The sequence below is a fragment of the Loxodonta africana genome, chromosome 9, assembly GCF_030014295.1.
Source record: "Loxodonta africana isolate mLoxAfr1 chromosome 9, mLoxAfr1.hap2, whole genome shotgun sequence".
Lineage (NCBI taxonomy): Eukaryota > Metazoa > Chordata > Mammalia > Proboscidea > Elephantidae > Loxodonta > Loxodonta africana.
The window spans coordinates 102,077,640-102,103,528 of record NC_087350.1 but is presented as its reverse complement, the minus strand read 5'-3'; the positions used below and the strand labels follow the sequence as shown (position 1 = coordinate 102,103,528).

Sequence of the window (25,889 nt, the reverse complement as noted above, 5' to 3'; positions counted from 1 at the left end):
TATTTCACACTTCAAAGAGATCATTTGCAGCAGATTTGCCCAATGCAATGCATCGTTTGATTAGTCAACTGCTGCTTCCAAGAGAGTTGATTGTGGATCCAATTAAAATGAAATCCTTGATAGGCTAGGAGCATGGATTACAAGAAGTTCATGAATTTACATGTTTACTCTGTCCGTAGATCTAAACCTGACATGTTGAGTTTCATAAAATTTTTGACATGAAAATGGGGTCATTATACTAAAAATTATTCAGATCTTCATAGGTCTTTGATGTAACTGAATTCATATGTGGCATGAAACATCACACAGGAAAGAAATAAATGACTACACTTAAATTACAACCCATAAGGAAATAACATATTGCTAAGAATTCCTAAAAGATCCATGTAAATGAGAAAGGGAAGAAAAAAAAAAATCAGCAAGAGGGACTAGGGGAGAGGACAGAAAGATGAAAAGGGAAATAAAGGAGGGAAGAAGACAAGAGTGAATAGATAAATTTGGGTAGATTTCAGCTAAGTTTCAGTGAGGTTCAAATGAGCTTCAGTGTCCAGTTCTTCCAAGAATCCATCCGCTGCTAATGCTAACGGTGACAAGCAAAAATTCATCAATGTCACTCTGCAGATCCGGGTGACCTTAGGGCCTACAAGTAAATGCAATTTGATTGCTGACCTAGGTCCAGAAGGGAACCATTTTCAGGATGTTCAGCTTCAAAACATAAAGCGTCTTAGTGTTTGGGAATGTGTGTACACTTCCCTGCAAACCATTAGAAGTCTGCTGGATGCTTAGAGGTGAAGGTTATCATCCGACAATATTCTATATCATCTTGTTAATGCTATCCACTACAAATAATGAAGACCTACTGAAAAGCCATGACATTTAAGCCAGGTTATATATTTTCTAGAAAAATATTTAAACGGTAAGGCCCTTGCATACCTATAGGATATGTGCAACATATATTTTGAATGTGCTTTTTTGTTTGTTTTCCAGTACGTACTGTATTTGAGAAGACCTTCCTACTCTGAGACTGTGGCTGCTGAAACTCCACACAGACACCTGGAAGAAAAGTAAGAGATGCAGACAAACACCTAGGGATTCTCTCTGCAAGAAGCCAAACAGCTACAAGCTTGGCATTGTGGAAATATCCAGATGCAGGAGCCCACCAACAGACACTGGGAACTTTGGAAAGTTCTGGATATGGAGATGTCACATAGACAATAGGATTGATTCATATCTCTCTATGTTAATGGTCCCTCCATTCTTTGACCATTGAGTAATGCCTATTCTAAGGTCAGAAACGGAGGTTAAGGACAGAGTTTATGTGAAAGACATTTGTCCATCATTTCAGTTATTTAGCAGAAGGTGAAACTGCTTAAGCCCATAATCAAAGCGTCTCAACCTCGGCACTAGTGGCATTTGTTGTGGGGGCAGTCCTGTGCATTGTAGGATGGCTAGTGGCATCCCGGGCCTCTACTCACTAGATGCCAGCAGTACCACTCCCTCCAGTCATGACTATCTAAACTGTCTCCAAACATGGCCAAATGTCCCCTGAGGGGATGATTGTCTACAGTTGAGAACCAATTCCCTAGGTGGTTTTGGGGTGCTCAGTGTAACAGAAAAGCTGATTGGATGTGAAAGCTCTGTTTTGTTCCCTGACAACCACTGCTGCAAATGGAAGACATAGCATGGGGTAGTGGAAACAAAAGCTGATGAGAAATCCTGAGGCTTCTGGCCCCTCTGCTGCTCACTAGCTCTACGACGTCACATATAAGTTGTTTAAACACCTGAGTTAAAACTGCAGCCCCCTCCCCTAAGCCCCGCAGCTGTGGTCCCCTTATCCTGAAACATTTTTTTCATTTTCCAAAATATGTATCATGTAAAAGATACTATTTAATTTACTCATGGACTATCTATGATCCAAGAAGACAGAAACCTTTGGTCCACTGATATATCCCAAGTCCCTCTAGAGTACCTAGCACATAGTAAATGCTCAATAAGTATTTGTTCAACTGAATAAATCTTTTGTTGTGTGCTGCCGAGTTGATTCTGACTCATAGTGACCCTATAGGACAGAGTAGAACTGCCCCATAAGGTTTCCTAAACTGTAATTTTTATGGGAACAGATTGCCAGGTCTTTCTCCCTTAGAACCACTGATGGGTTTGAACCTCCAACCTTTCGGTTAACAGTTAAGTGCTTAACTACTGTACCACCAGGGCTCCTGGAATCTCTAAGTGAGAATAAATCACTATTTCCCAAGCTAAGTGGACCACTGAAGCTGTTTTTCTCCCTAACTTTATTACCATCATTATATTTTGCAAAAATGCTAAGCTAGATGACCCTCCCATGTCTTTCCAGCCTTGACTTACTCTGGATTCTTTGACTATTGTTAGACTTTATTGGAGTAGAGAGAAAGATGACATTGATAAATGAGCATTCTACAATAAATCGTGGTTTCTTAACAAATATGTAGCCCTGGTAGTGCAGTAGTTAAGTGTTTAGCTGCTAACCAAGAGGTTGGCAGTTCGAATCTACCAGCTACTCCTTGGAAAACCTATGGGGTAGTTCTACTCTGTCCTATAGGGTTGCTATGAGTCCGAATCAACTAGATAGCAATGTTTTGTTGTTGTTGTTTTTATTTTCTAAGGCAGGGGTCCTCATCATTTGGCAATGTTTAGAAACATTTTTGATCGTCACAACTGAAAGGGGGGCTGCTACTGGCATTTAGCGGGTAGAGACCAGAGATGCTGCTAAACATAGAGCAATGCACAGGACAGTCTCCTACAACAAAAAATGGCAAGAGCACTGAGGTTGAGAAACCCTGTTCTTGATTCACTTATTTCACTTATATGAAGGAACTATGAACTGAAAGTAACATTTGGGGTTAAAACTAGTTTGGGGTTTGGGACATTAATCCACGTTAACAAGGGTCTGCAAAGATACTAGCCTCTCTGCCTCTGCTTTCTTGTTTTCCAAGGGGCAATAATGATGAGTCTGTGCTTCAGAGGGGTTAAATGAACCTTAATGAGTGCTCATTAAGTATTCTGAGCATCATAACAAAAGGTCTTATGGAATCGAAAACTGTAGTGAAATTATTATTCTTTTAACTTAATCTTCATTGATTATCAAGTAGCATATGACTTAAGAAAGTTGAAATGTTAAAAAAATTTTTTTCCAAGTATTCAATCTGAAATTTATCATTCAAAGATGTGATTAAGCCCCATAATGTAATGTGACAAACACCTGTGTTTCCGCTTTTGTCTTTTTCTCACGATAATGAGAAAACAGTGTTTAGCCAGGTGGCAGCAGAGTATCCAGAACAAGTGATCTGGAGTCAGATACACCTTGCAACCACTTATTAGCCTGTGACTACAGTCAGTTTGTCACTCCGTCTCTCTGGACCTCAGTTTTCATTATCTGTAAAATGAGGAGAATTACACTCCTGTCAAATGATTAAAATTAAAATTAGTTCATACGCGTAAAGCACCTGTACACAGTGGGTGCTTAATAAGTGCTATTTCCCTTCCCTTTCTCTGTGCTTTCCTAAATTTAGTCTGGAGACAATTACTTTAACTCCTGACTTGCAGGTAATGTGAAAGATTTATCTAGCCAAGAGTTTCAACCTCTTCCCCTACAAGGTGTTTCATAAAAGCTGCTGAAACACTGCATAGTTCGCCCGTTAGAAATTCCTTTTTTTTTTTTTTTTATTTCTTTTCTTCCTTCTCTTTTAAGGTCAAGAATGAATCCTGGAACAGCTAGAATGTACGCAGCCAGAGGAAGGGGAAGGCATTGGTGGTTCAGTGGTAGAATTCTTGCCTTCCATGCAGGAGACCTAGGTTCGATTCCCGGCCACAGAGCAGTCACCACCCATCTGTCAGCGGAGGTTCGTGTGTGGCTGATGCTGAACAGGTTTCAGCAGAGCTTCCAGATTAAGACAGACTAGGAAGAAAAGCCTGGTGATTTACTTCCAAAAAAATCAGCCAATGAAAATCCTATGGATCACAACAGTCCACTCCACAACCATTTATGGGGATGGCCTTGTGCATGCTGTCACCATGAATAGGGGACGTTCTCAAGCATAGAGCCAACGACAACAGAGGGAGGGTAAGAATCAGAGAAGCTGCCACAGAGTTATCAAGAATGTCAGTATGGGTCAACTTTTCTTTTTATGCCCGCGTTGTTCAGTGGGAGCAAGAAAAAGGTCAGTGTGGAAGACGTATTAGGAGAACTGAGTTAGAACTAGCTACCTTGTGTGGTCTGCAAAGGTGTTTTTGATGAGTTTTGCAGATCATCCAGGAGACCCAAAGTCCACTAGACGACAGACATGGGCTTCTGAGTGTGTCATGCCAAAGCAATGAGCCAATACTGCGACCCTCGCTTTGAAGTCAGAAAGCAGGGCTCTGCCACTCACCCACTTCTGAACATCTACTTAAAGGCTTTGAGCTGATTTCTTTTTCTCCCTCAGAGGACTGTGTTTTGCTGACTAAATTAGATAACATATGTAAAAGCGCCTAGCCTAGTACCTGAAATTTAGGCACTTAGCCAAACTGAAATCTTTATGCAAATATCCACAGATTTCAGTATTATAAAATAGTTTGCATTTAGAATAAACTGTTTCACAAATGTATTCTATGCAAAAAAAAAACTGTTGGATGAGCCATTCCTGGGGAGTGGGAGAGGTGGTTCTGTAGTCCTATCAGGTTGAGAGATGTGGCATATTGTATACTGTCTAACCCCTCTCTGAGCTTCCCAGTGCATGCAAGCATCTGATGACTTCAGGAAGTGATGGAGTTAAACAAGCACAGAGCCAGCTAGATAGCAACAATGGGATTCATCTTGTCAGAACCAGCATTTCCTAACACTTCCTTTATGGTACACTTCTCTTTGCTTCTTTAGGACTGGTATTCTGTAGTTTATGTTGCAATAGCAAAAACTCACTAGCAATCAAGATCCTGGAACCCACTGAACCTGGGTCTTTCGCATTCCTAAGAGTTCCCTTTTGTTCCAGATTGCTCCTACTTATCCCTCAGGCTTTATTAGAGTACGTTTTTGCCCCTTCCAATACGAAGAATATAAATCTATTTGCCCAGTCTAAGCCAAAGAAGAACACAAAGTTCCATAGCATTTGCCTTATTGAGGAACAAGCCTATTGATTTACTTTGTGAATCATCCCAGAATCAATTCCTAACTAGAGGTGAGCTGTAGCTGGCCACTGAATGGTTTCTGGGGTATTTCTTCAATGGTCAGTTGTTGTACCCACATGAATTTGTAACAATAGAATCACCACCCCAAGTTACATTTGTTAAGGACTTTACGGTATACAAGATGTTTTCCTCTATTTTATCTCATTTTTTCTCCAAACAAAAAGTGATATTGCCCTCATTTTATAGATAACCAAGATTTGAACAATCACCTAAATTAATGTCAGAATCAAAGCTCAAATTCTGCCTTTGGGCTCCAAGTCCAGTGTTTTATTATCTATATCATAATTCCCAGTGTGGTAGGTGTGGAATGCACACTAATCTTAATACCGGTACTCTGCACCCTGCAGCCAATGTCTGGAGACAAAGAAGGGAGATGAGTTGGCGGCTCCCTTTAGTTCAGTTTATCACAGTCCTTAAGAGTAGCTAAGAAGATCTTCAGTGCAGTGAGGAAAACTGTGGGCTCAGAGAGCAGCATTTACTAGGTCTGAACCCTAGCTCCACTAATTTCTAAATGAGCTTAGAAAAGTCACTTCACATCTCTGTGCCTCAGTTGCATCACCTGTAAATTCTGGATTCTAAGAGTACCTAACTCATAGGTGGTTGTGAATAGCAATGAAATAAAGCAGGAAACAATTCTATTGCAAATGTACCACGTGTGATTTATATTGTAAATGTAACTAGGCTCTCTCTGGCTGTCTTGAGAAGCCCACTACCCATAAGATTGCTTCTTACTGCAAAATGTGCTCCTGGTACCAAAAAAAAAAAAAAAAAAAAAAAAAAAATCTACTTACAAGTGATTTGGAAAGTAAGGGACAAGTAAACCATTCAAAAATTATAAAGATAAATGCTGAGTAATTTCCACCTTCCTCCTCTACCCCATCCACTCCAAAGAAAATAACCTACTATACATCAGAATCAAATCAAAATTATATTTAACCCTTGATAGGCATTACCTGCATCTTTTTGTTCTATTGGTTGCAATCATTTCAAGTTGAATGAGAAACACCTCCCATATAGGCACATAAAACTGACAGGAACACAAGCAGAAGCTTATTTAAAACTATCTCAATGAAGGTTAAATTACGTTAAGTAAATTCTACTGTGACTCTCCCTATGGTCTTGCTGTTGTTGGGAGCTGTTGAGTCAATTTTGCCTCATAACAACCCCAAGTGAGAGAGTAGAACTACCTCATAGGGTTTTCTGGGCTGTAAATCTTTGCAGAAGCAAATCACCAGGTCTTTCTCTCGAAGAGCTGCTGGGTGGATTCAAACAGCCAGCCTTCAGTTAGCAGCTATGCACTTAACCGTTGTGCCAGCAGGGCTTATTGGTAACAGAGAGGAATGAGGTAGGTGTGTGGGGAAGCAGTACCAGTCTAGCTCCCCTGTTAGTAAAAAAATTCTCTGTCAGCCAGTCTCTGTTCACATGTGGAAGACCAGAGGTCAGCATTAGGTCAATAGCAAGTCTGATAAATAACATTTTTTTAGTTGAACTATTAAAAAACAACTGTTAAAAAAAAGTGGCATCAATTTATTAATGTTATTGGAGCCGGATTTTTTTTTAAACATTTTCTTGAGAATTAGAAGATGTTTGTCTGGCATTGCAAGTAATTGATATATTTTTCTATAAAGAGTTTGCCTCTTAGGTAATAGCAGCATAATGGGTGGTAGTCTTTCCTTTCAGTTTCATAATCTCAAGATTATATTTTAATATCAGGTGCCGGGTCTTTCTTTTTCACTCCTACTTCCCAGCTCCTAGGACTGTGCGCCTGGCATGTAGTAACCACTCAATACAAATCTGGCGAGTTAATACACCTGAAGCTGGAGATATCCAGACACTACACTTTATCTGGGCAATGGAGGTGGGGCCCTGGGGATATGTTTTGTTAGAGGAAGCTAGTTTTTTTCTAACAATGACTACAGAGACCTCTTCTGGCAAATGGTGGGATTACAAGTCAGGATTGGAAAGAAAAAAAAGAGGAAGAATCCAGCAGCCCGTTTTCTCAGCAACCTTTTCCTTTCTCCAGGATACCACCATATGGACAATCAGGGAGCTGTACAGGCTATGGTGTGTAGTAAGATGAGGATACGGTGAATACTAAAACTAGTGTAAATGAACAGCTTTTCTTTGACTGGGATGGGCATCAAATAAAAACAGCACAAGGAGAACTGAGCTATGATTCACCTTTCTATGATTGTCCACGAGCTGGTAGATTATTATTCAAGGTCTACATTCAACAAAAGTCTAGAATAGAGACCGAGTGAGTGTAAGTACTATGGTCTGTCAATCTGGTTAATTCGGAAGTTCTGTTACTCTTCTTAATTCTGGGTCATGTGTATTACACACATTCTAAGTGTTACTTAACACCTCTCCAAGCCTATTTTTCTCTACACTGATGTCATCTCACCTGGAATAGGAAGCAATTGCATGTAATTGTATTTTTTTTGGTAAGGGAAAGAGAAGATACTTTGCTAAATTTCCTATCCCATTCTTCCCCGCTCTAGACAGTCTAGAAGCCTGTGGTTACTGACATGGCCCTAGAGTAACCTCTGCTGCACAATTTGTATATAAGCCTGGACGTTCAGACTTGGGACACCAGCGAACTGTCAGACAGACGCCTCTATGTGTGAAAGTGTGCGCACTGGCCTGCACAATATGGATGACCCAGCGTTACGTGACTGCAGTGTTGTAATGTTTCCATAGCCTATAAAGCTAACGGCTGTTCCACTATCAAGCAGTAAAAAAAATAATAACTTTTCCAAAATAAATCCTATGAGCTTGTGAAATGGCCTATTAGTTTATCCTCTTAGGTTCAGTTTGAAAAAGACACTTTCGCTTTTCCTAATCAGATCCATTCTGGACATTATATGCAGGGCTACTGAAGAAGAAAAATAATTTACATTTGAGGAGGGGCAGAGTTCCCTGTAGGGTCCATGATTTGAAATTCCATGACATCCGAATTTACTTCCCGAGATGGATTTATGATGTAAAGAATGGTCTTACTGTTTAAGTCCTTTTGGCTAAATTTTTCATGGATAAATTCACCTACAAAAAAGAAATAAATGAATCTCATGGGTAATCGCACAAAAAATTAAATAAGAGCTGATAAAACTGTATGGCTATTGTATTCTAAATACAGCTCTAAAGACCAAAGAACATTTTTTTTTTTTAGAAATTAGTCCTATTGATCTTATAAAATGTATAAGTAATTCTGTACCATCCTGTCTAGTTATAAAATCATTGTCTTCAAAGTCAGAAATAATATACAGTCCAGGGAAATCAACAGAAAAAAAAAAAAAACAGAATTTTGTAATGGCCTGACATCATTTAGAATTCAAGAGAGAAGCAAAAATTTATTAAAATATGCATTTGGTCCTAACATTCTGGGTTCCTCTGAATGTATTACAATCTGGCCATTAAAAAAGCAGTTGTAAACAATAAACAGCTGTGTATCAGTCATTGGTTCTCCCACTCAAGATGAATTTGGGAAAGCTGGGCTTCAAACCTTCTTTAGCACCAATATTGATTCATAAACTGCATCTATCAGTAAGCCCTGGGGAGTGTTTACCAACTGGGCATGCACTTAATTAAATTACTCTCTAGCGCTTGCTGTCAGCCAGTGGGTAGTTTAAAGTGAGCAATTACAAGGATTAAGGAAGCCGGTACCCGTTGTTGTGTTCTCCAGATGTCCATGTTGTGGGCCTTGTGAAATCTTAAAGATGATCTGATCATCCTCGGTGTCTGGGTCAGAGGCCTTCAGCACACGGGAGGTGATGTAAATCCCGTAACAGCCATTTTTCAGGAGTCCCACTTGAGAAGGGGAACGCAAGTATGTGATGTGGGGCGCCATTTTGTCCAACTGGTCCACCTGCATCGTGAATAATTATATGCAGTGTTATACAAAGGCTTCTCACCCCTATGCACTGGAGAGCTTTAATGGTCCCACAATGACAATGAAACTCTCCTGAGTTTCAGATTCCTTATCCTCCTCTGTTGTTAATTTCTCCTGAAGACCAGGATGAAGAAGATGAAGGTAAAGCCTCTGTCCTGTTCACAGCATCCTCAGCATTTGTCACAGGGCCTAGAACAGAGGCCAACTTTCTCTTTTAAACTATGACCCAACTTTGTCCCTTATTTTTTCTCTCTATTCCTTGTACCTGGCATAGTGTCTGAATAAAATAGCTCAATGAATATCTGCTGAATGAATGGTTTTAATTGGACCCAAGAATTGCATTGCAAAATTAATGTTGGCTCCACAGAAAGGTTCCCCAATTTTCCCAATGTTTAGTGAATTACAGAAATAGAATTGTAAGGGTTTAAAAATGTATAGAGCTTTTCTGTATGTCTTTGTTCAATTGGCAAAAAATGCTGGATAAAAATATAAATAGTTAAGAATAAAAAAAAAGGTGATTGTTTGCAGACATATATTTGTTTCATTAAGGGTGAGAACCAGGTAACTAATACCAAACCAAAAAAACCCATTGCCGTCGAGTTGATTTCAACTCATAGTGGCCCTATAAGACAGAATAGAACTGCCCCATAAGTTTTCCAAGGAGCAGGTGGTGGACTCAAACCTCTGAACCTCAGTTCCCTTATCTATAAAATGGAGATAATAAAATTCAACTCATAGGATTTTCATGAGAATTAAATGAGGTTCATCTAAAGCAGGGGTTTGAACCAGTTCTTCCTGGTTTAGTCATGGCTGAGGAAGCAACACTGAAACAGAAGCAGATTTTAAAAATTTGGGTGAAGCAGAACCAGAACGGGAAAAATTACAGGTCAAAGTCCTGCTAGAAACTTAATCTCTTTTAGAAAACAAGGGCAGCGTTCACACTGCATAGCAACCAAATCTCTTGCCTGTAGGACTTTGTGCAGAGCTGGAAACAGCAATGCCCTGCTCAAAGATGGCAGCCGACTGCACTTCTTTGAATGTGTGTTGCTCTCCTCAGTCCTGGCCATAATCCAATCTCACGCATCAGGCTCCTGAAAGGGCTCACTTTGCCTCTTCCAAGTCTCCCATTCCAGGACTTTAACCCCTTAAATTTTTCCCATTCTGGTTATGGTTCAGGTGGCACAGTGGTTAAGCACTCAGCTGCTAACTCAAATGTTGGCAGTTTGAACCCACCAGCTGCTCTGTGGGAGAAAGATGTGGCAGTCGCATTCCGTAAAGATTTACAGCCTTGGAAAAACCTATGGGGCAGTTCTACTCTGTCATATAGGGTCACTATGAGTTGAAATTGACTTGACATCAGTGGGTTTTTGGTTATAGTTCCAGATCACCCAAATTTAAAAAATTCAAGTCTGTTCTGGTTTCACTTCATTGGCCATGACTGAACCAGTTCAAACTGGTTCGAAGCCCTGATATAAAGTGGGTCTGATCTACAGTAAACACTAAAAAATTTGTAGCTGCTGCTATTATTATTCTCCTCACAATTACATGTGAGATATTGATGCTGCCTTGTAAGTTTTCATCTGTTTCGTTGAAAGCCATTAAAATGCCAGTAGAGAACATGGCCCAACAAGCGTTATCATAATAGTAAACCAGTTGCCCTTGAGTTGATTCCAGCTCATGGTGATCCTATGTGTGTCAGAGTAGAAATGTGCTTCACAGGGTTTTCAATGGCTGATTTTTTAAAAGTAGATCACAAGGCCATTTTTCCAAGGTGTATCTAGATGGACTTGAACCTCCAACCTTTCAGTTAGCAGCTGAATGCTTTAACTGTTTGGATCACTCAAGGACTCCATCATAGTAGTAGCCACTAGATATTGAATATCTAATATGTTCAGGGCAATATGCTAATATCCTGGATATGCATGTTTTTCAAAGAAAAGTAGATCCAGAAGAGTTAAAGAATTCTTTTAAGGTCACCCAGCTAACAAAAGGCAAAGCAGAAATTCCAACCTAAGTCCATCTGACTCCAAAGCCCATTGTTTTTTGCTCCTTTCTGTATAGTAGTCCTCAAATTACAACTTATTGGAGTAATGATGAACCACACTTTCAACCCTGTGGTTTTTTTTCCACATCTAATTGTTAATAGTATGTACTATAAACAACGTTACAGTGCATAACTTGCTGCTGTTGTCATTTTCAGATGTTCACTCACAGATGTTTATATGTAATGTTTTCAACCCCTAAAGACAAACAAAGATCAGATTTATAAAATACTGCTAATAAAAGGCAATAATAATAAAAACTAAAAAAAGTAAGATGTATTTGACTTATGTCAGAACCGACTTAAGATGGAGTCAGAATGGAACCCTGTCGTAAGTCGGAGACTACCTGTACTACCACAGGCTCTGTAGGTTCAACCCATTAGCCCATAAGCAGGGAGCATGCCTGTTTATTCATGATAATATGCCCAGTTCTTTGTCTAGTGCCTGGCAGGCTGTAGATGTACAATGTGTATTTGAATGAAAAAGGAAAGGAGATAGTTCTCCATGAAGTCATGTCTCTAGCAATGAACCGTTAGTCCACCATACTTGCCTGGATGGTGAATGAAACAGGTTCTTCCCACACTCTCCCATCCACAACAAAGCCTTGGTTTGTCCTATCTGTGGCTGTAAAAGTAAATTGGTCAATCTGGGAGTCCCCTCCTGAGTGCCTATAAGCCACGTTCTTGCTGTCCACATCCTGTTGAGTGAAATTGGGATGAAGCAGCGCTGTGCCCCGCAGAAAGAGTTGGCCATGTTGTGGGAGCTGGGCCAGGAGGAAGGTGAGTTTCTCCAGTGGAGTGTCAGGGTCAGTCAGCTGAAGGAGGTCAGGGGTAAGTAGGCCTGTGGCGCCTTTGATCAGTCTCAATCCTTTGTTCATCGTCACCACCGGCAAGGCTTTGTCCACAGTCTCCAGTGTGACCTCAAACACCCCGTGCTTCGTCCGCAGTCCATTGCTGACAATGAATCTGACAAAGAGAGGCAAGGCAGCCTTCAACATGGATTCTTGTTTCACCATCTACTGGAATGAAATGATAACAATACACACCTTTACTAAAGAATATGTCGTGTTGCGGTTCAAATGAAAAATCAAGGGCAGTTCTTTCAGAAGGATGCCTTTCTGCTGTTAAACCAATCACCAAATAACATACACCTTAACCATTCTACCCCCAAAAGTATTTTTTCCGCAACATTGATGGTAGACTCAGTGATGGAGTAGGCAAATTCTGGCAACAATATTCTTTAGGTTAGTTGGTGTTTAACATAGGTCCTTGCCCCAAATAAGAATTTCACATCCAATTGGACCTATTAATGAGTTTGAAGAGTACACTCATTTTATGTATTTGTAATTCTGCAATTGTATCTTCTTCATGGGATGATAACAAGCTAAACTTTTAAAACTGATAACTAGGGGCAATCGAATGAAGCGTTAAGTAGGCTGAACTTGGCTAATCCATTGTACTCACACATTTTCATGCTGAATTTCTTAAGGGCATATCATAATACCCAGCCATGTAATCTTACTTAACCCATCTCCATTCCTGGGCCTCATTTTCACTCTTCTGTAAAATAAGTAGGATGAATCAGACAGTTGCTAAGTATTATCCAACCCTAAAATATTATTCGAGGCTCTAATCCTTTACAGTTTACATGTGCTTTTATATTTTACCCTTACAAAATTTGTGGGAGTTATGTTAGATAAGGATTTTTATCCTTGCTTTTTAAAAAAGAAAATTATAGCAGAGAAGTCCAGAAACTTGGTGTAAGGCCCTAAGTCAAGTAGGAAACAGAGCTGGGGACTAGAACCTAGGTCTTTTGACCCCACACCCTCTGCTCCTGCAGAGTGTTTAATAAATGCTGGCTTAGCAATACACCAAAAAAAGAGACATGGTGCCTTAGCACTATTAAAACAAAAAATTTTTTTTTTTTTTTTTTATAAAGGGAGAAAGATACAAATTTGAGGTAAGCAAAGTCTCTCTCACAAATTTGGGTTTGTGATACCACAATGTGTTTCTGATTATGTTGTTGTTAGGTACCCTCGAGTTGGTATTGACTCATAGGGACCCTATATGTCAGAGTAGAACTGGCCTATCGGGTTTCCAAGGAGCAGCTGATGGATTTGAACTGCTGACCTTCTGGTTAGCTGCCAAGCTCTTAACCACTAAGCCACCAGGGCTATATTGATCACTAAATCATGTTACATTCACCACTGCCAAATCAAAATAAAACTAATTTAAATGACTTTTAGAACATTTTTATATGTAATTTTTATTTTAAGGAGAATTGAGAGTATCATGAAATTAAGCAAATAAGATATAATATTAAAACTTCAAAAAGTTAGGAAATCACTAATACGAAGTGAGATCAACAAGTTCACCATAGACCAAGAGGCGTACTTAGAGATAATTGTGGAGTAGTTTTCTCTTCAGGTATCATAGTTGCTGCAGCCCTGGTGGTGCAGTGGGTAAGAGCGTGGCTGCTAACCAAATGGTCAGCAGTTTGAATCCACCAGTCACTCTTTGGAAACCCTAGTGGGGCAATTCTACTCTGTCCTCTACGGTTGCTATGAGTCGAAATTGACTCCACGGCAATGGGTTTTTTTGTCAGAATTGCTAGAAATATTCATGGAAAATATACTCTTAGATTCCACTGATATAAAATATGTTTTATAATAAAATAATAATGTAATAGAAAAAATGTTTTTTTCTAATGGAAACAGCATTATAATATATAAAAATTCTCTTTGGAGGTTCTTTTTTTAACTGGAAAAGGTATGGGGTTTTATTTGTTTACTGATCTGACAATTTGACTAGCAAGTTCTTCATTCTTGGCAAAATGTGTCTTGACCTTCAGGGTTCGAGAGTTGAAAGTGAAGAGGACTTGAAGCACTTACTGATGAAGCTCAAAGACCACAGCCTTCAGTATGGATTACACCTTGACATAAAGAAAACAAAAATCCTCACAACTGGACCAATGAGCAACATCATGATAAACGGAGAAAAGAATGAATTTGTCAAGGATTTCATTTTACTTGGATCCACAATCAATGCCCATGGAAGCAGCAGTCAAGAAATCAAAAGACTCATTGCATTGGGCAAATCTGCTGCAAAAGACCTCTTTAAAGTGTTAAAAAGCAAAGATGTCACCTTGAAGACTGAGGTGTGCCTGACCCAAGCCATGGTATTTTCAATCGCCTCGTAAGCATGTGAAAGCTGAACAATGAATAAGGAAGACAAAGAATTGATGGCTTTGAATTATGGCGTTGGCAAAGAATATTGGATATACCATGGACTGCCAAAAGAGCAAACAAATCTGTCTTGGAAGAAGTACAGCCAGAATGCTCCTTAGAAGTGAGGACGGTGAGACTCTGTTTCACATACTTTGGACATGTTATTAGGAGGGACCAGTCCCTGGAGAAGGACATCATGGTTGGTAAAATAGAGAGTGTCAACAAAAAAGAGGAGACACTCAAAGAGATGGATTGACACAGTGGCTGCAACAATGGGCTCAAGCATAACAAAGATCGTGAGGATGGCGCAGGACCAGGTAGTATTTCGTTCTACCGTCAGTAGGGTCGCTATGAGTCAGAACCTACTTGAAGGCACCTAACAACAACAACAAGAATTTTACTTTTGACCATGAGGGCACCTGAAACCAGGTGATGTGAGTAAGCACAATGAGTAGACCAGCCTGCCTGAGGCAAAGGATTCATGGAGAAGAGCAGTTGGACAAAAAGTAAAGACAGACAAGTGTCTCGGTACAGATTTTGCTTTGAAGGACAGGCTAAGAGTTTTGAGTTTTCTATTTAACTAGTGGATAAGATCATCTATGAGGAAAACATATGATGCATAGAAAAGGAATCTATGTCCCAGAAGTTAAAGTTGCTAAGTAAAATTTTGACAATTCACACACCCAGACTTGTAAAGAATGTAACCTGCCCTATCCCACAACATTATTTTTACAGTTTGAATAAGGGTATTGGATTACCTTTAGAACTGCAGAGTTAGCAAAATCACATAGTTTTCTTCAAACAAAACAGTTTTCCTTTTGTAAAGTGAAATTTTAAATACGTTTATTTGAAGATAATTGGGCAATTTCATGGTTTTAAACACTGCTAGGTATGAGTGTTTATGAAATTAAACCCATTACTGTTGAGTTGTTTCTGACTCATAGCAACCCTGTAGGACAGAGCAGTACTGCTCCATAGGATTTCCAAGGAGCACCTGGTGAATTCAAACTGCCAGCCTTTTGGTTAGCAGATTGAGCTCTTAAACACTGCACCATCAGGGCTCTGTTTATGAAATTAGTTACATTTAAAAAAGAAAAAGTTACAGGTGTACCCAGAAAAAATATCTGTGTATTCTTCAACTTTTTACTTAATTTAGTCAAGTGAGATGTATTTTTAGGTATAAAAATTAAGGTCTATTTCTTAGACAGAGCCTTTCATGCAATTATGTCTTTATTCCAGTGTTTTCCTGTTACTTTTTCATGGTTCCTCTCTAGAGGCTATCGTCTGACTCAAGATAAAATAAGAGGGAGACTAAGCAGTCCCTCAGTGGCTCTAATTAAGGAACCCTGGTGGTGCAGTGGTTAAGCGCTTGGCTGCTAACCAAAAGGTCTGCAGTTCAAGCCCATCAGCCGCTCCATTGGAGACAGATGTGGTAGTCTGCTCCCGTAAAGATTTACAGCCTCGGAAACCCTATGTGGCAGTTTTGCTCTCTTCTCTAGGGTTGCTATGAGTCAGAATCAATTTGCGTTCCCTGAGTGGCTCCAATTTCTCCTCTTTCCACTTTACACCTCCAGAAACACATTTCATTCCCCTCCACCCCCATTCTGCCTTCTTTCACAAATACGGTGACTATTCCCTCCAGGTCCCTATATCAAAATATACACTCGTGGAGAGTTTTAAAGCAGCCTTTTATATGGTTCAGTATAGATTTAAGCCTAAGAATGTATATTTTTAGTATTGCCATTAATTATTGTGGGATTAAAGACTCTGTATTCCTATTAAAAGTACTTCAAAGATCAGCTGAGAAGGAAGGAGAGGGAAGAGGAGAGATGGGTATCAGGCACAACGAAGTTATATGTGAAATTAGGTGCCAAGGGTGCCATCAGAGGCAGCCATTTTGAGTATCTCATTCTGACTTTGCTCTGCGGAGCCTGAAATCCAAAATGCCTGACAGGGTCCTCAAAGCTCGGTCTCAGGATGACTGCAGTTCCTCTATGCATTCATGACCTCTGTGAGGACACAGAAGTTGTCTTATGATCCAGGCCACCCTGCCTGGCCGGCCTGCCTGCCTGCCTGGTGATTAGGCTCTGACCACTTTGGAAACAGGCGGTCTGCCATCAGACAGATGGGAATGAGGACAATCAGGCCAGGGACCAGAAAAGAGTAAGAAATATGTTTACTGAAGCCAGGGTTCCCAGCTGGGACATGGAGGCAGCTGTCTGCGCTGACCTAAAGCTAATAAGCCAGTGGTGAAGAAGGTGTAATTTCTAAACATGACTAGGTCAAAAACATCATTCCACTTTTACGAGCAACCATGCAAACCACTCATAAGCAGGGGAACGTTATCAGAGAAAGTCAGGATGCATGGTCGTGCTTGGGTTCTCCGTCAAAATAAGTCTAGCAGAACAAGTAAAACAAGGTCAGGGCTGCTGATTTCTGCAAAAGTTGTTCAAAGAATCTTCCAAATGCTCCCCCCACCAAAAAATAAATTAATTTAAAAAATGCTCCATATACATTCTCAAGTTTTTAAAACAATGGTGCCATTGCTATAATGATATCCATTCCAAAGTGAAGAAGCTGTGGTATCAAGATAGCAGCTCCTCCCGTGGGTCCATTTTGCTTAATTCCCTGTATTACATCCCCCTCCTGCCCCTGAGAAAAGACAGCAACCAAGATGACCACCGTTCTCATGAAACTTGGGGAATGATTCTCAGATTTGTCTGGGATGCTTGCGTGGTCTGATTTCACCATTACCACAGTGCTTTCAAGCTTTCTGCATTTCCTGGCAATGGAGTTGGCTGAAGAATCTGCCATCTGTCATGGCATTTAAAAGATAAAAAATGGAATCATAAATAGCGCCAGCTCCTCAGAAAGAAAGAAACAGTCCAGCCAGCATGTCAAAATGGAGGACGTTTGCATGTTCTTTTAGTACCTGGCTGCCAGCAGCTGAAGTCAGCTTGCTAATCACTTGGTGTCATCTGTCCTAGAACGTGCTGCCAAATCTTTCTTCCAGGCCAGCAGCACCAAACAATGCAGGAGAAATTTATGATTCAAAAAATATTTTTGCAGAAGGTAAAATCTGACCATTAAACTCCCCCGTTTAATTAATGCTGCCATATCTTACATGAAAAAGGGAAGGGGAAAAAAAAAACTCTGCCACAGAATTTATCTCTTCCACCCAGCCAAATTCCTTGCCAGATTGAACGGCAAGCACCATAAATTTAGATGATTAGATTGGTTGCATATATTTAATTTTTAAAAAGCACCATGATCACACTTTCATTAAAACAGGCTTTCAGCTTTGGTTTAGCGCCACTTGACAAACAACGCGGCAGTCCCTGATTGGGTTAGTGAAATGACAAGATTAAAATGAGGGTCTTCGGCAGATGCTAGGTGCTTCCATTATGAATATGTAAAGCTGCCGGCCAAACATCAGAATGACACTTTGAGGAGGTATCTTCACATAAACACATTTTCCCCACACATTTTGGGTACAATGAGGTACAGTGGAAACACACATGCACAAGAACTCTCCAGGGGAAATGAGTGCTCTGCACAAATTCAGCTCTGATACTTAGTTATGTGAACGTAAGCCACTTGCTTCACCTCTTGGAATCTTGGTTTTCTCATGCACAAAATGGGAACAACCACCTCTCTCTAAAATAAGAGAAATGACATACAAAAAAAGCATCTTGTACACTGCCTGACACACTGCAGGTGTTCAATAAATACCAGCTTTTCTGGGTACATGAAAGGATTGGGCTAAATCAATGGTTTTTAACCTTTGTTGTTTGTTTGTTTTCCTCCCTCTAGACCTGTTTCCTCATCTTGAGTCATTCAAATACTACCTTCGTAATTTTTGCCTGTACTGTTGTCATTGGGTGCCATTGAGTTGATTCTGATACATAGTGACTCCATGCAACAGAGTGGAACTGCCCAATGGGTTTTGTTTTTTTTTTTTTTTGCTATAATCTTTATGGAAATAGATTGCTGGGTCTTTCTCCCAAGTAGTTGCTGGCTGCATGGGTTCAAACCACCAACCTTTCAGTTAGCAGTCAAGTGCATAACCCTTGCACCACCATGGCTCCAACTGCCTGTACTACGTGTACTCTTCTTGTTATTTTGCTTTATAGCAACGCACTTTTTCACTTAACTAAATGTACTTAAAAAGGAAACCTTTAACTGCCAAAATCTGAAAGCTATTAACATCATCCCATTTCATAGAAGAGAAAACAGGAGCACAGGAGGTTGCATAACTTGATGAAGGCCACAGAGTTGGGGGCAGCGGAGGCAGGATTTGACCCCAAGCCTGTACCTTAACAATTACACTATAGCACTTCTCAAGCAAAAGCACCAGCATGAAAAGATTTCCCAAGTCTAATGCCTTTAGGTAATACCTAACAACCCTTAATCTCTACATTGATTATGGTGATATTGGTCAAGCAAATGATCATTACATCATCATCAGCAGGTGCAACGACCTGCCAGCGGAGGCTTGCATGTTGCTGTGATGCTGAACAGGTTTCAGTGAAGCTTCCAGACTAACATAGATGAGGAAGAAAGGCCTGGCTATCTACAGCAAATCAGCCAATGAAAATCCTATGGATCACAACATTCCAAGCCATAACCATTCACGGGAATGGTGCAGGACTGGGCAGTGTTTCATTCCATTGTGCATGGGGTCACCATGAGTGGGGAGCCAACTCAACCACAGCTAACAACGATGTTTTAGGTAATGCCTACCGACACCTAATCACTGCATTATTATGATATTCATCAACCAAATGATCACTGAGTGATTATCTGCTTGTTAAGGGGACACTTATCAAAAGAATAAAGAAGATCTTGTTTCAAACTTCCCTGGATATTTTAACAGTTGGACTATCCAAATAATCTTTCATAACTCATTCTGAATGCTAAAAAGGCAAGCAACTTCACCTTTAATGACATTTACACACTGTTTATCATAGGAGGCATGCTGAATACAGACAGAACATAAGACAGAGACTGGGGTTTAACCTGCGTGTTAGGTATACTTTATGGTTAACGGGGACCCCTTGAATAACAGAGGCATGTGCTCCATTTATGTTTTAACACCCTTTTGTGGAGTGGATTGTGATATGGTGAAAAGTGTACTGGGGGCCAGAAGCCCTGGGTCTATGGCAGAAGAATCAGCGCTCTCAGGCCTCGCTCAAATGCTAATCTGATTCCCTGGTCCTCATCCCAGGTTTATCTAGGGAAGGGCCTGAGATCTGTACTTCTGGAAGGACCTTGAGTTCAGCCGGCTCTGGGAACTGCAAGATGACAGAACCTCTAGAGCTCTTCTTGCATTATGTGAGTTGAAACAGATCTGAATATCTCAAATGAATGCAGACTTTCATTAATGTTGTATTTCTGTCTTTTCACCAAATTGTTATTCATTCCACTGATTTGTTTGTTAAGGAATCCTTGAGCAGGTGCACAGCCCCAAATTATACCATTGTTTCTATGGCGAAATATGATCCACTTTATGGCAACATGATATATGATATAGTTACCAAACACATTGTGTCAAAAGGCAATGTCTGCTTATGCCAAATGCTTCTAGTAAATGCCTTTTCATCAGCTAGAAAATCATACTTTAAAAAAGAGCAGTAAATTGCTTTCCTATGTCTCTCCTTAGCTGGGCACTCTCAGCTGTTCTCATTCCTTCTCAAAAACAGCTTGGATTTGTACGTCCTTATGCCTTCAGGGAGAAGGTCATCATCCTAGGTAAAGTAGAGGGTCAGCAAAAAAGAAGACGACTGTCAACAAGATGGACTGAGACAGTGGCTGCAACAATGGGCTCAAATATAGCAATGATTGCGAGGATGACGCAGGACCAGGCAATATTTCATTCTGTTGTACACAGGGTTGCTATGAGTTGGAACCGGCTCAATGGCACCTAACAACAACAATGCCTTCATTTCTTAAAAACAGGCCCTAATGTCTTGCCTTACTGCTGTTGTCTTCTGTGCATTCACCTTTCATAGGAGCCCTGGTTGCACAGTGGTTAAGAGCTTGGCTGCTAACCAAAAGGTCAGAAGTTGGTATCCACTAGCCGCTCCTTGGAAAGCCTGTGGGGCAGTTCTACTCTGTCTGTAGCATCGCTATGAGTCAGAATGGACTCAACCGCAACAGGCTTAGGCCTTGGGGCACCGTTCATAGCTAGGCCATAAAGGAAGAACATAGTTAATACCACAGCTGGAAAACAACTCTTTTTTTTTTCCCCTCATTTTGTCTTTCTAAGCATTAACCCAGAGCAGGGATTCTGAAAAGTTTCCGCAGCACTCACCTGAATGTGTCACTGGGGGCAACCACTAGGCTCTTACGTATGTAACAGACTGTCTGTCCTGCTATGTCCATTTGGCTGAAGCTTGTAATGGGGACTCCAGGATAGCGGACATATTCAACCTGGCCATACTGCGGGGGGGAAGTGATGACATAGAGCAGTTCCTCAGGCTTGTCTGTCCCGTCTACAGCAAGGAGAGTGGTGGTCGTCAAGAGACCTCTGTCACCTTTAGACACCACGAGGGGCTTTGCAAGGATGACGATATCACCTGCGTGGCAGAAGAGGTTGTGGTCAAGAACCATGTGAAAGAATACAATGCCAAAGGGAAAGGTAAAAAAAGACAAAGGCCAGACTGCGCAAAAATGAAAGCCAGTATGGCACATGAAGGTTTATGTAACTATCATTAATAAAAGAATTATAGGCAAAAGACATAGCAGATATTTCACGGAACAGGAAATACATATGGCCAATAAAGATACAAAAAGATGTGCAATCTCATTAATAATAATGGAACTGCAGGTTAAGATCAGAATAAGTTGCCATTTCATACCCCTTTGAGTGGCAAAAATGCAGGGTCTCATCATATCAAGTGTGGAAGACGGTGTGAATGGAGATGAGCGTGTGTCAGATTCTGGTGGGAGCGTAAATTGATACACAATTTGGAATCCTGTTGTAAAGGGCTGACTATTTGCATAGGCCTTGACCCAGCAATTCCACACCATCCGTGTATTGGGAGAAATGTTTGAAGTTGCACCACAGGAGTCATGTACCAGAAGGGTCAAAGCAGCACTGTTTGCAATTGGAAACACTGGAAACAACCCACAGGCCTTTTCAGAAGGTGAATGTATAAACAAACTGTGGTCTATTCATGAAACTGAATTTTGCATAGTAGCACCATGAATGAATTACAGCTACAGGCAACAACACAGATGTAACTCACTGTTAGTTGCATTAGCAAGTCCCATAAACCTGAAAACAATGAACACAAAATTCAGGATTGTGCTTTTCTCTGGAGATGAGAAGAGCACATAGGTAGATGTCTGTTATTGTTAATATTCCAGTCCTTGAATTGTACGGTGTTGTCACAAGTCTTGATTATACATTTTAAAAAGAATGAATGAATGAGTGACGTGTAAGTGGACCATGTATGGACCAATAATAGAGTATTTCACAAACCAAGGATTATAATCTAATTTTGGTCTCCTAAGGTTTATTAAAAATGATCATAACTAAAATATAGAGCTTCTACTTTGTGTCAGGCACAGGGCAAGAGCTCTTACTTCTTCAGCACCGATCTTGTGAGGAAAGGTGCTATCACATTACTCAGGATATAAATAAGGAAACTAAGGCATAGAAATGCTAACTTGCTAATGGTTACACAGTTAATAAAAGGTGGAGCTAGAGTTTGTACTCAAGCCATCTGACACAAGAACACAGGCTTTTAATACTGTCTTAATTTGCTTCGCCTCTTTAATATATCCACTGCCATTAAGTCGATTCCGACTCATAGCGACCCTATAGGACAGAGTAGAGCTGCCCCATAGAGTTTCCAATGAGTGACTGGCAGATTCAAACTACCAATCTTTTGGTTAGCAGCCGTAGCACTTAACCACTATGCTACCAATATATAAACAAAACAAAACAAAAAAATATATATAGATAGATAGTGCTTATAAATCCTTATGGAAGAGCAATATTCCATTATATATATGTACCTTCTAAGAGATTTATGGTTTTAGTTCTTATATTTAGAAGAAGCCCTGGTGGTGCAGTGGTTAAGCACTCGGCTGCTAACTGAAAGGTTGGTGGTTTGAACCCACCAGTGGCTCCATAGCAGAAAAATGTGACAGTCTACTTCCATAACGATTTACAGCCTTGGAAACCCTTGGGGCAGTTCTACTATTAGTTCTGTTAGGATAGACTATCACCTTAATACAAGGAGCCCTGGTGGCATAGTGGTCAAGAGCTCAGGCTGCTAATCAAAAGGTCGGCAGTTTCAATCCACTAGCCACTCATTGGAAACCCTATGGGGCAGTTCCTCTCTGTCCTATGAGGTCGTTATGACTTGGAATTGAGTCGACGGCAACCAGTTTGTTTTAACGGATTGGAGACATTTTTGGTTGCCATGACTAGGGTTTGCTACTGGCTTTTAGTGGGTAATAGCCAGGGAGGCTACTAAACATTCTACAATGCACAAGAAAGCCACCTACACAAAGAATTACCTATCCTGAAGTATCAATAATGCCAACATCAAGAAACCTTATTTTAGATGACCAAATGGGTCTTTTTGGTACAGAATGCTTTTATCTCAAAATACAATGCAAATTAAGCCCCACATAGAATCAAAGACCATCCTAATTTTAAGATAAAACCTGAGCCCCAGGTGCTACAGATGGAAGCAAGATGAATACATCCAAGAAGTGAGAAGAAGTAAGGCTGGGGAAACGTAAAAGCATCCACAAAAGGTTTCCCCAGGACCAGAAGATGAGTGTGAGGGGAGGAAGGGCGTCAGCACCTGCCTCCATGCACTCTCTCGGCACTGTACGTGCAGAGTAGGGTTAGGGTCAACTATAGACAACGTCCTTCCAAACATCTCTCAAAGGTTTCACATCATTTTTGCCACTGTGCAAATCAGAAGATACAGCAAAACTGGAAGGCCTTATGTTATTTATAATAGCCCCCAAATACAAATAACCCAAATACTCAGTATTAAGTTTATGATTAAGTCTAAATATTCAATGGAGTGTTATGTAGACATAAATAATTATGGTTATAAAGTTATAAGACAACTTGAGAAAACTCATGGCTAAGCAAAAAAAAAAAATGTGGATACAACGTTGTACAGAAATAAAGCACCACTATGCACAAAGAAAAAGGAGAAAAAAATCTGAACTTCTGGAAATGTTAATAGGTCAATGTGTGTAATTAGTGTAGGTTTTCACAAATCCTTATAGAAGATAATCACAGCTATGGCAGAGACTGACCAGGAGCTCAACAACTTCATTTGCTTTTCTTCGTGGATACACAGCTAGAGTTTCTACTGCCCTTCTCCCTCAATGTGGCACGTGGCTGCAATGTAGCCAGTGGAATGTGTAGAAGAGAGGTATACTGCCTTCAAGTGGAGGCCATGAAATCCTCTCTTTTTTCCTCCATATCTCACCTCCTGAGTGACTCTAAGACTCTCACAGAAGGAGCCACTAGATAGAAAGAGTCTGGGTCTCCATATGACTACATGAAACAGAGCTCTCCTCTACCCGCAAGAAACTGCATTGTGCTAAGCCACTAAAATGATAAAACCAAAGTCCATTGCCATTGAGTCAATTCGTATTCGTAGCAACCCTATGGGACAGGGTAGAACTTCCCCATGGGGTTTCCAAGGCTGTAATCTTTACAGAAGCAGATTGCACATCTTTCTACTACAGAGCAGCTGGTGGGTTCAAACCACCAATCTTTCAGTTAGCAGCTGAATGCTTAATTGCTGTGCCACAAGGGCTACTTATTAAAATAATAACAAAAAAACAAACCCGCTGCCATCAAGTCGATTCCAACTCATAGCAAGCCTATAGGACAGAATAGAATGGCTCCATAGAGTTTCTAAAGAGTGCCTGGTGGATGTGAACCGCCAACCTTTTGGTTAGCACCTGTAGTACCTAACCACCACGCCACCAGGGTTTTCTTTAAGATGATGGTATACCCTAATACATTAGTTGTATTACATTTTGCCAGGACTTACACTTACCATGAGCATAGTCTTTTGCAGAGTAAAATAAATGCATACAGTAATATCTAACCTATCTTAAAGTCACTTCAAGGAACACATTTTACAGCCAGAATACAAGCAAATAAAATATATTATTACACAGCCAAAAATAAATATCACAATAGTAAACAAGTGGACATAAAGTTTAAAAAAAAGACAATTATAATTCTACCATGCACATGAAGTAAGAGTTTTATTGCACTTAAACATCCAATTTATCTCTGAGCTGCCTGGTAGCCAAGGCAAAAAAAAAAAAAAAAAAGATTCAGTCAATCATTCCTGAGGATCTAAGGCTATGCTTGGTCCTAGGACTATATAAATAAATGAGGTATGATCCTTACTCTCCTCACTTGGGCTCTAAACAAAATTACAGGGTAATGACAGTTGGGCATCAAGGGCTTACACTCTCTCCTTTGGTAGCTTTATTTCTAGCATTTTTTTAACTGTCCTCCTTCTACCACTTACATACTGTCATGTACATAGGACTGCTCAATAAATTCAAGAGAAAATTATTGTACTAGAAGAGCTCACTCCCATCTCAAAAGAGCACTTTCAACGTAGAAAAAGCATAGCTTCCAAACTTTTCAATGATAAAGGTCCTTTTCATTATTTGTTTTTATTTTAAAATACATTTATTTTTATTTCCTTTACCATTGTTCTTCTAATTATATTGGGAACATTTTTCATGTAAATCTCTATTATCAAGAAATAACTTACTTCTTGAAGGTAAAACTAAAGTTATCATATTATTTGGTAAAATCTTACTTAAGGCAAAAATATCTGACAGTTAAGCAGCCTATGCAGCCATATTGTGGGCAAAGCCAGATTTCCAACGGGCTATTTGAAATACTGAAAATAACAAATGGATTGCTATTCTACTCTTGTGAACCTCATAGATCCCGGGCAAAACAGGCCTGGGTGGGGTGGGGGGCAGGGGGAGGCATTGATTGGATTATGAATGATAGGGTTTCAGGAAGGGAGGAAGGAAAGAGGAAACATTGGTTGAGTGCTTATACCAGCTCACTTACAGTTACGTAAGTTGGTACCAATCAACCTTGGTTTAGAACATGCATTTACCTTTTCCAATGTCCTTGATGGTGATGTGACACTCAAATGCTGGTGACCTGTTGTCACCATCCCACAGGTAGAAGGTGAAGCTGTCTTTGTTCTGGGAATCCACTGCCCCAGTGTGTGTGTATCTCAGCATGTTCAGGTCCACTTCCTCCTGAGTACATTTCATGCCAGGGTAGAGCGGGACCCAGTCCCTCTCTATCTAAAAGGTGCCAGAATTAGTCAGTTGCCCAGGATTTTCTTTCCAAATCGTTTTAGCGGACATTTTCCATATCCCCTGAAAACTTCCAATATAATATTTTAGGGAAATTCCAGAGTCTACTTTATGACATTTTACCTTATTTTTTTTTCCCAAAGGAAAAAAAAGAAATATATTAAAACAATTTAAGACC

General features: G+C 40.2%; 1 protein-coding gene across 16 annotated transcripts in view; it reads right to left on the bottom strand.

Moving 5' to 3' along the window:
• FREM1 (FRAS1 related extracellular matrix 1) overlaps positions 1-25,889 on the bottom strand; it is a 333,841-nt gene that overhangs the window by 35,796 nt on the left and 272,156 nt on the right. For 8 of the 16 annotated variants that reach the window (XR_010322860.1, XM_064290482.1, XM_064290481.1 and 5 more), the window contains 5 exons: positions 25,504-25,699; positions 20,670-20,934; positions 11,681-12,095; positions 8,863-9,064; positions 8,097-8,241 (listed from right to left, as the gene is read on the bottom strand). Coding sequence is in view for 15 of the 16 variants with exons in the window: in XM_064290482.1 (XP_064146552.1) it covers positions 8,097-8,241; positions 8,863-9,064; positions 11,681-12,095; positions 20,670-20,934; positions 25,504-25,699 (1,223 nt within the window). In the remaining variant the exon portion in view is untranslated. Of the gene's footprint in view, positions 1-8,096; positions 8,242-8,862; positions 9,065-11,680; positions 12,149-12,593; positions 12,690-20,669; positions 20,935-25,503; positions 25,700-25,889 lie in introns of those variants that run through there. The other 8 variants (XM_064290487.1, XM_064290498.1, XM_064290497.1 and 5 more) reach the window with 8 other exon arrangements.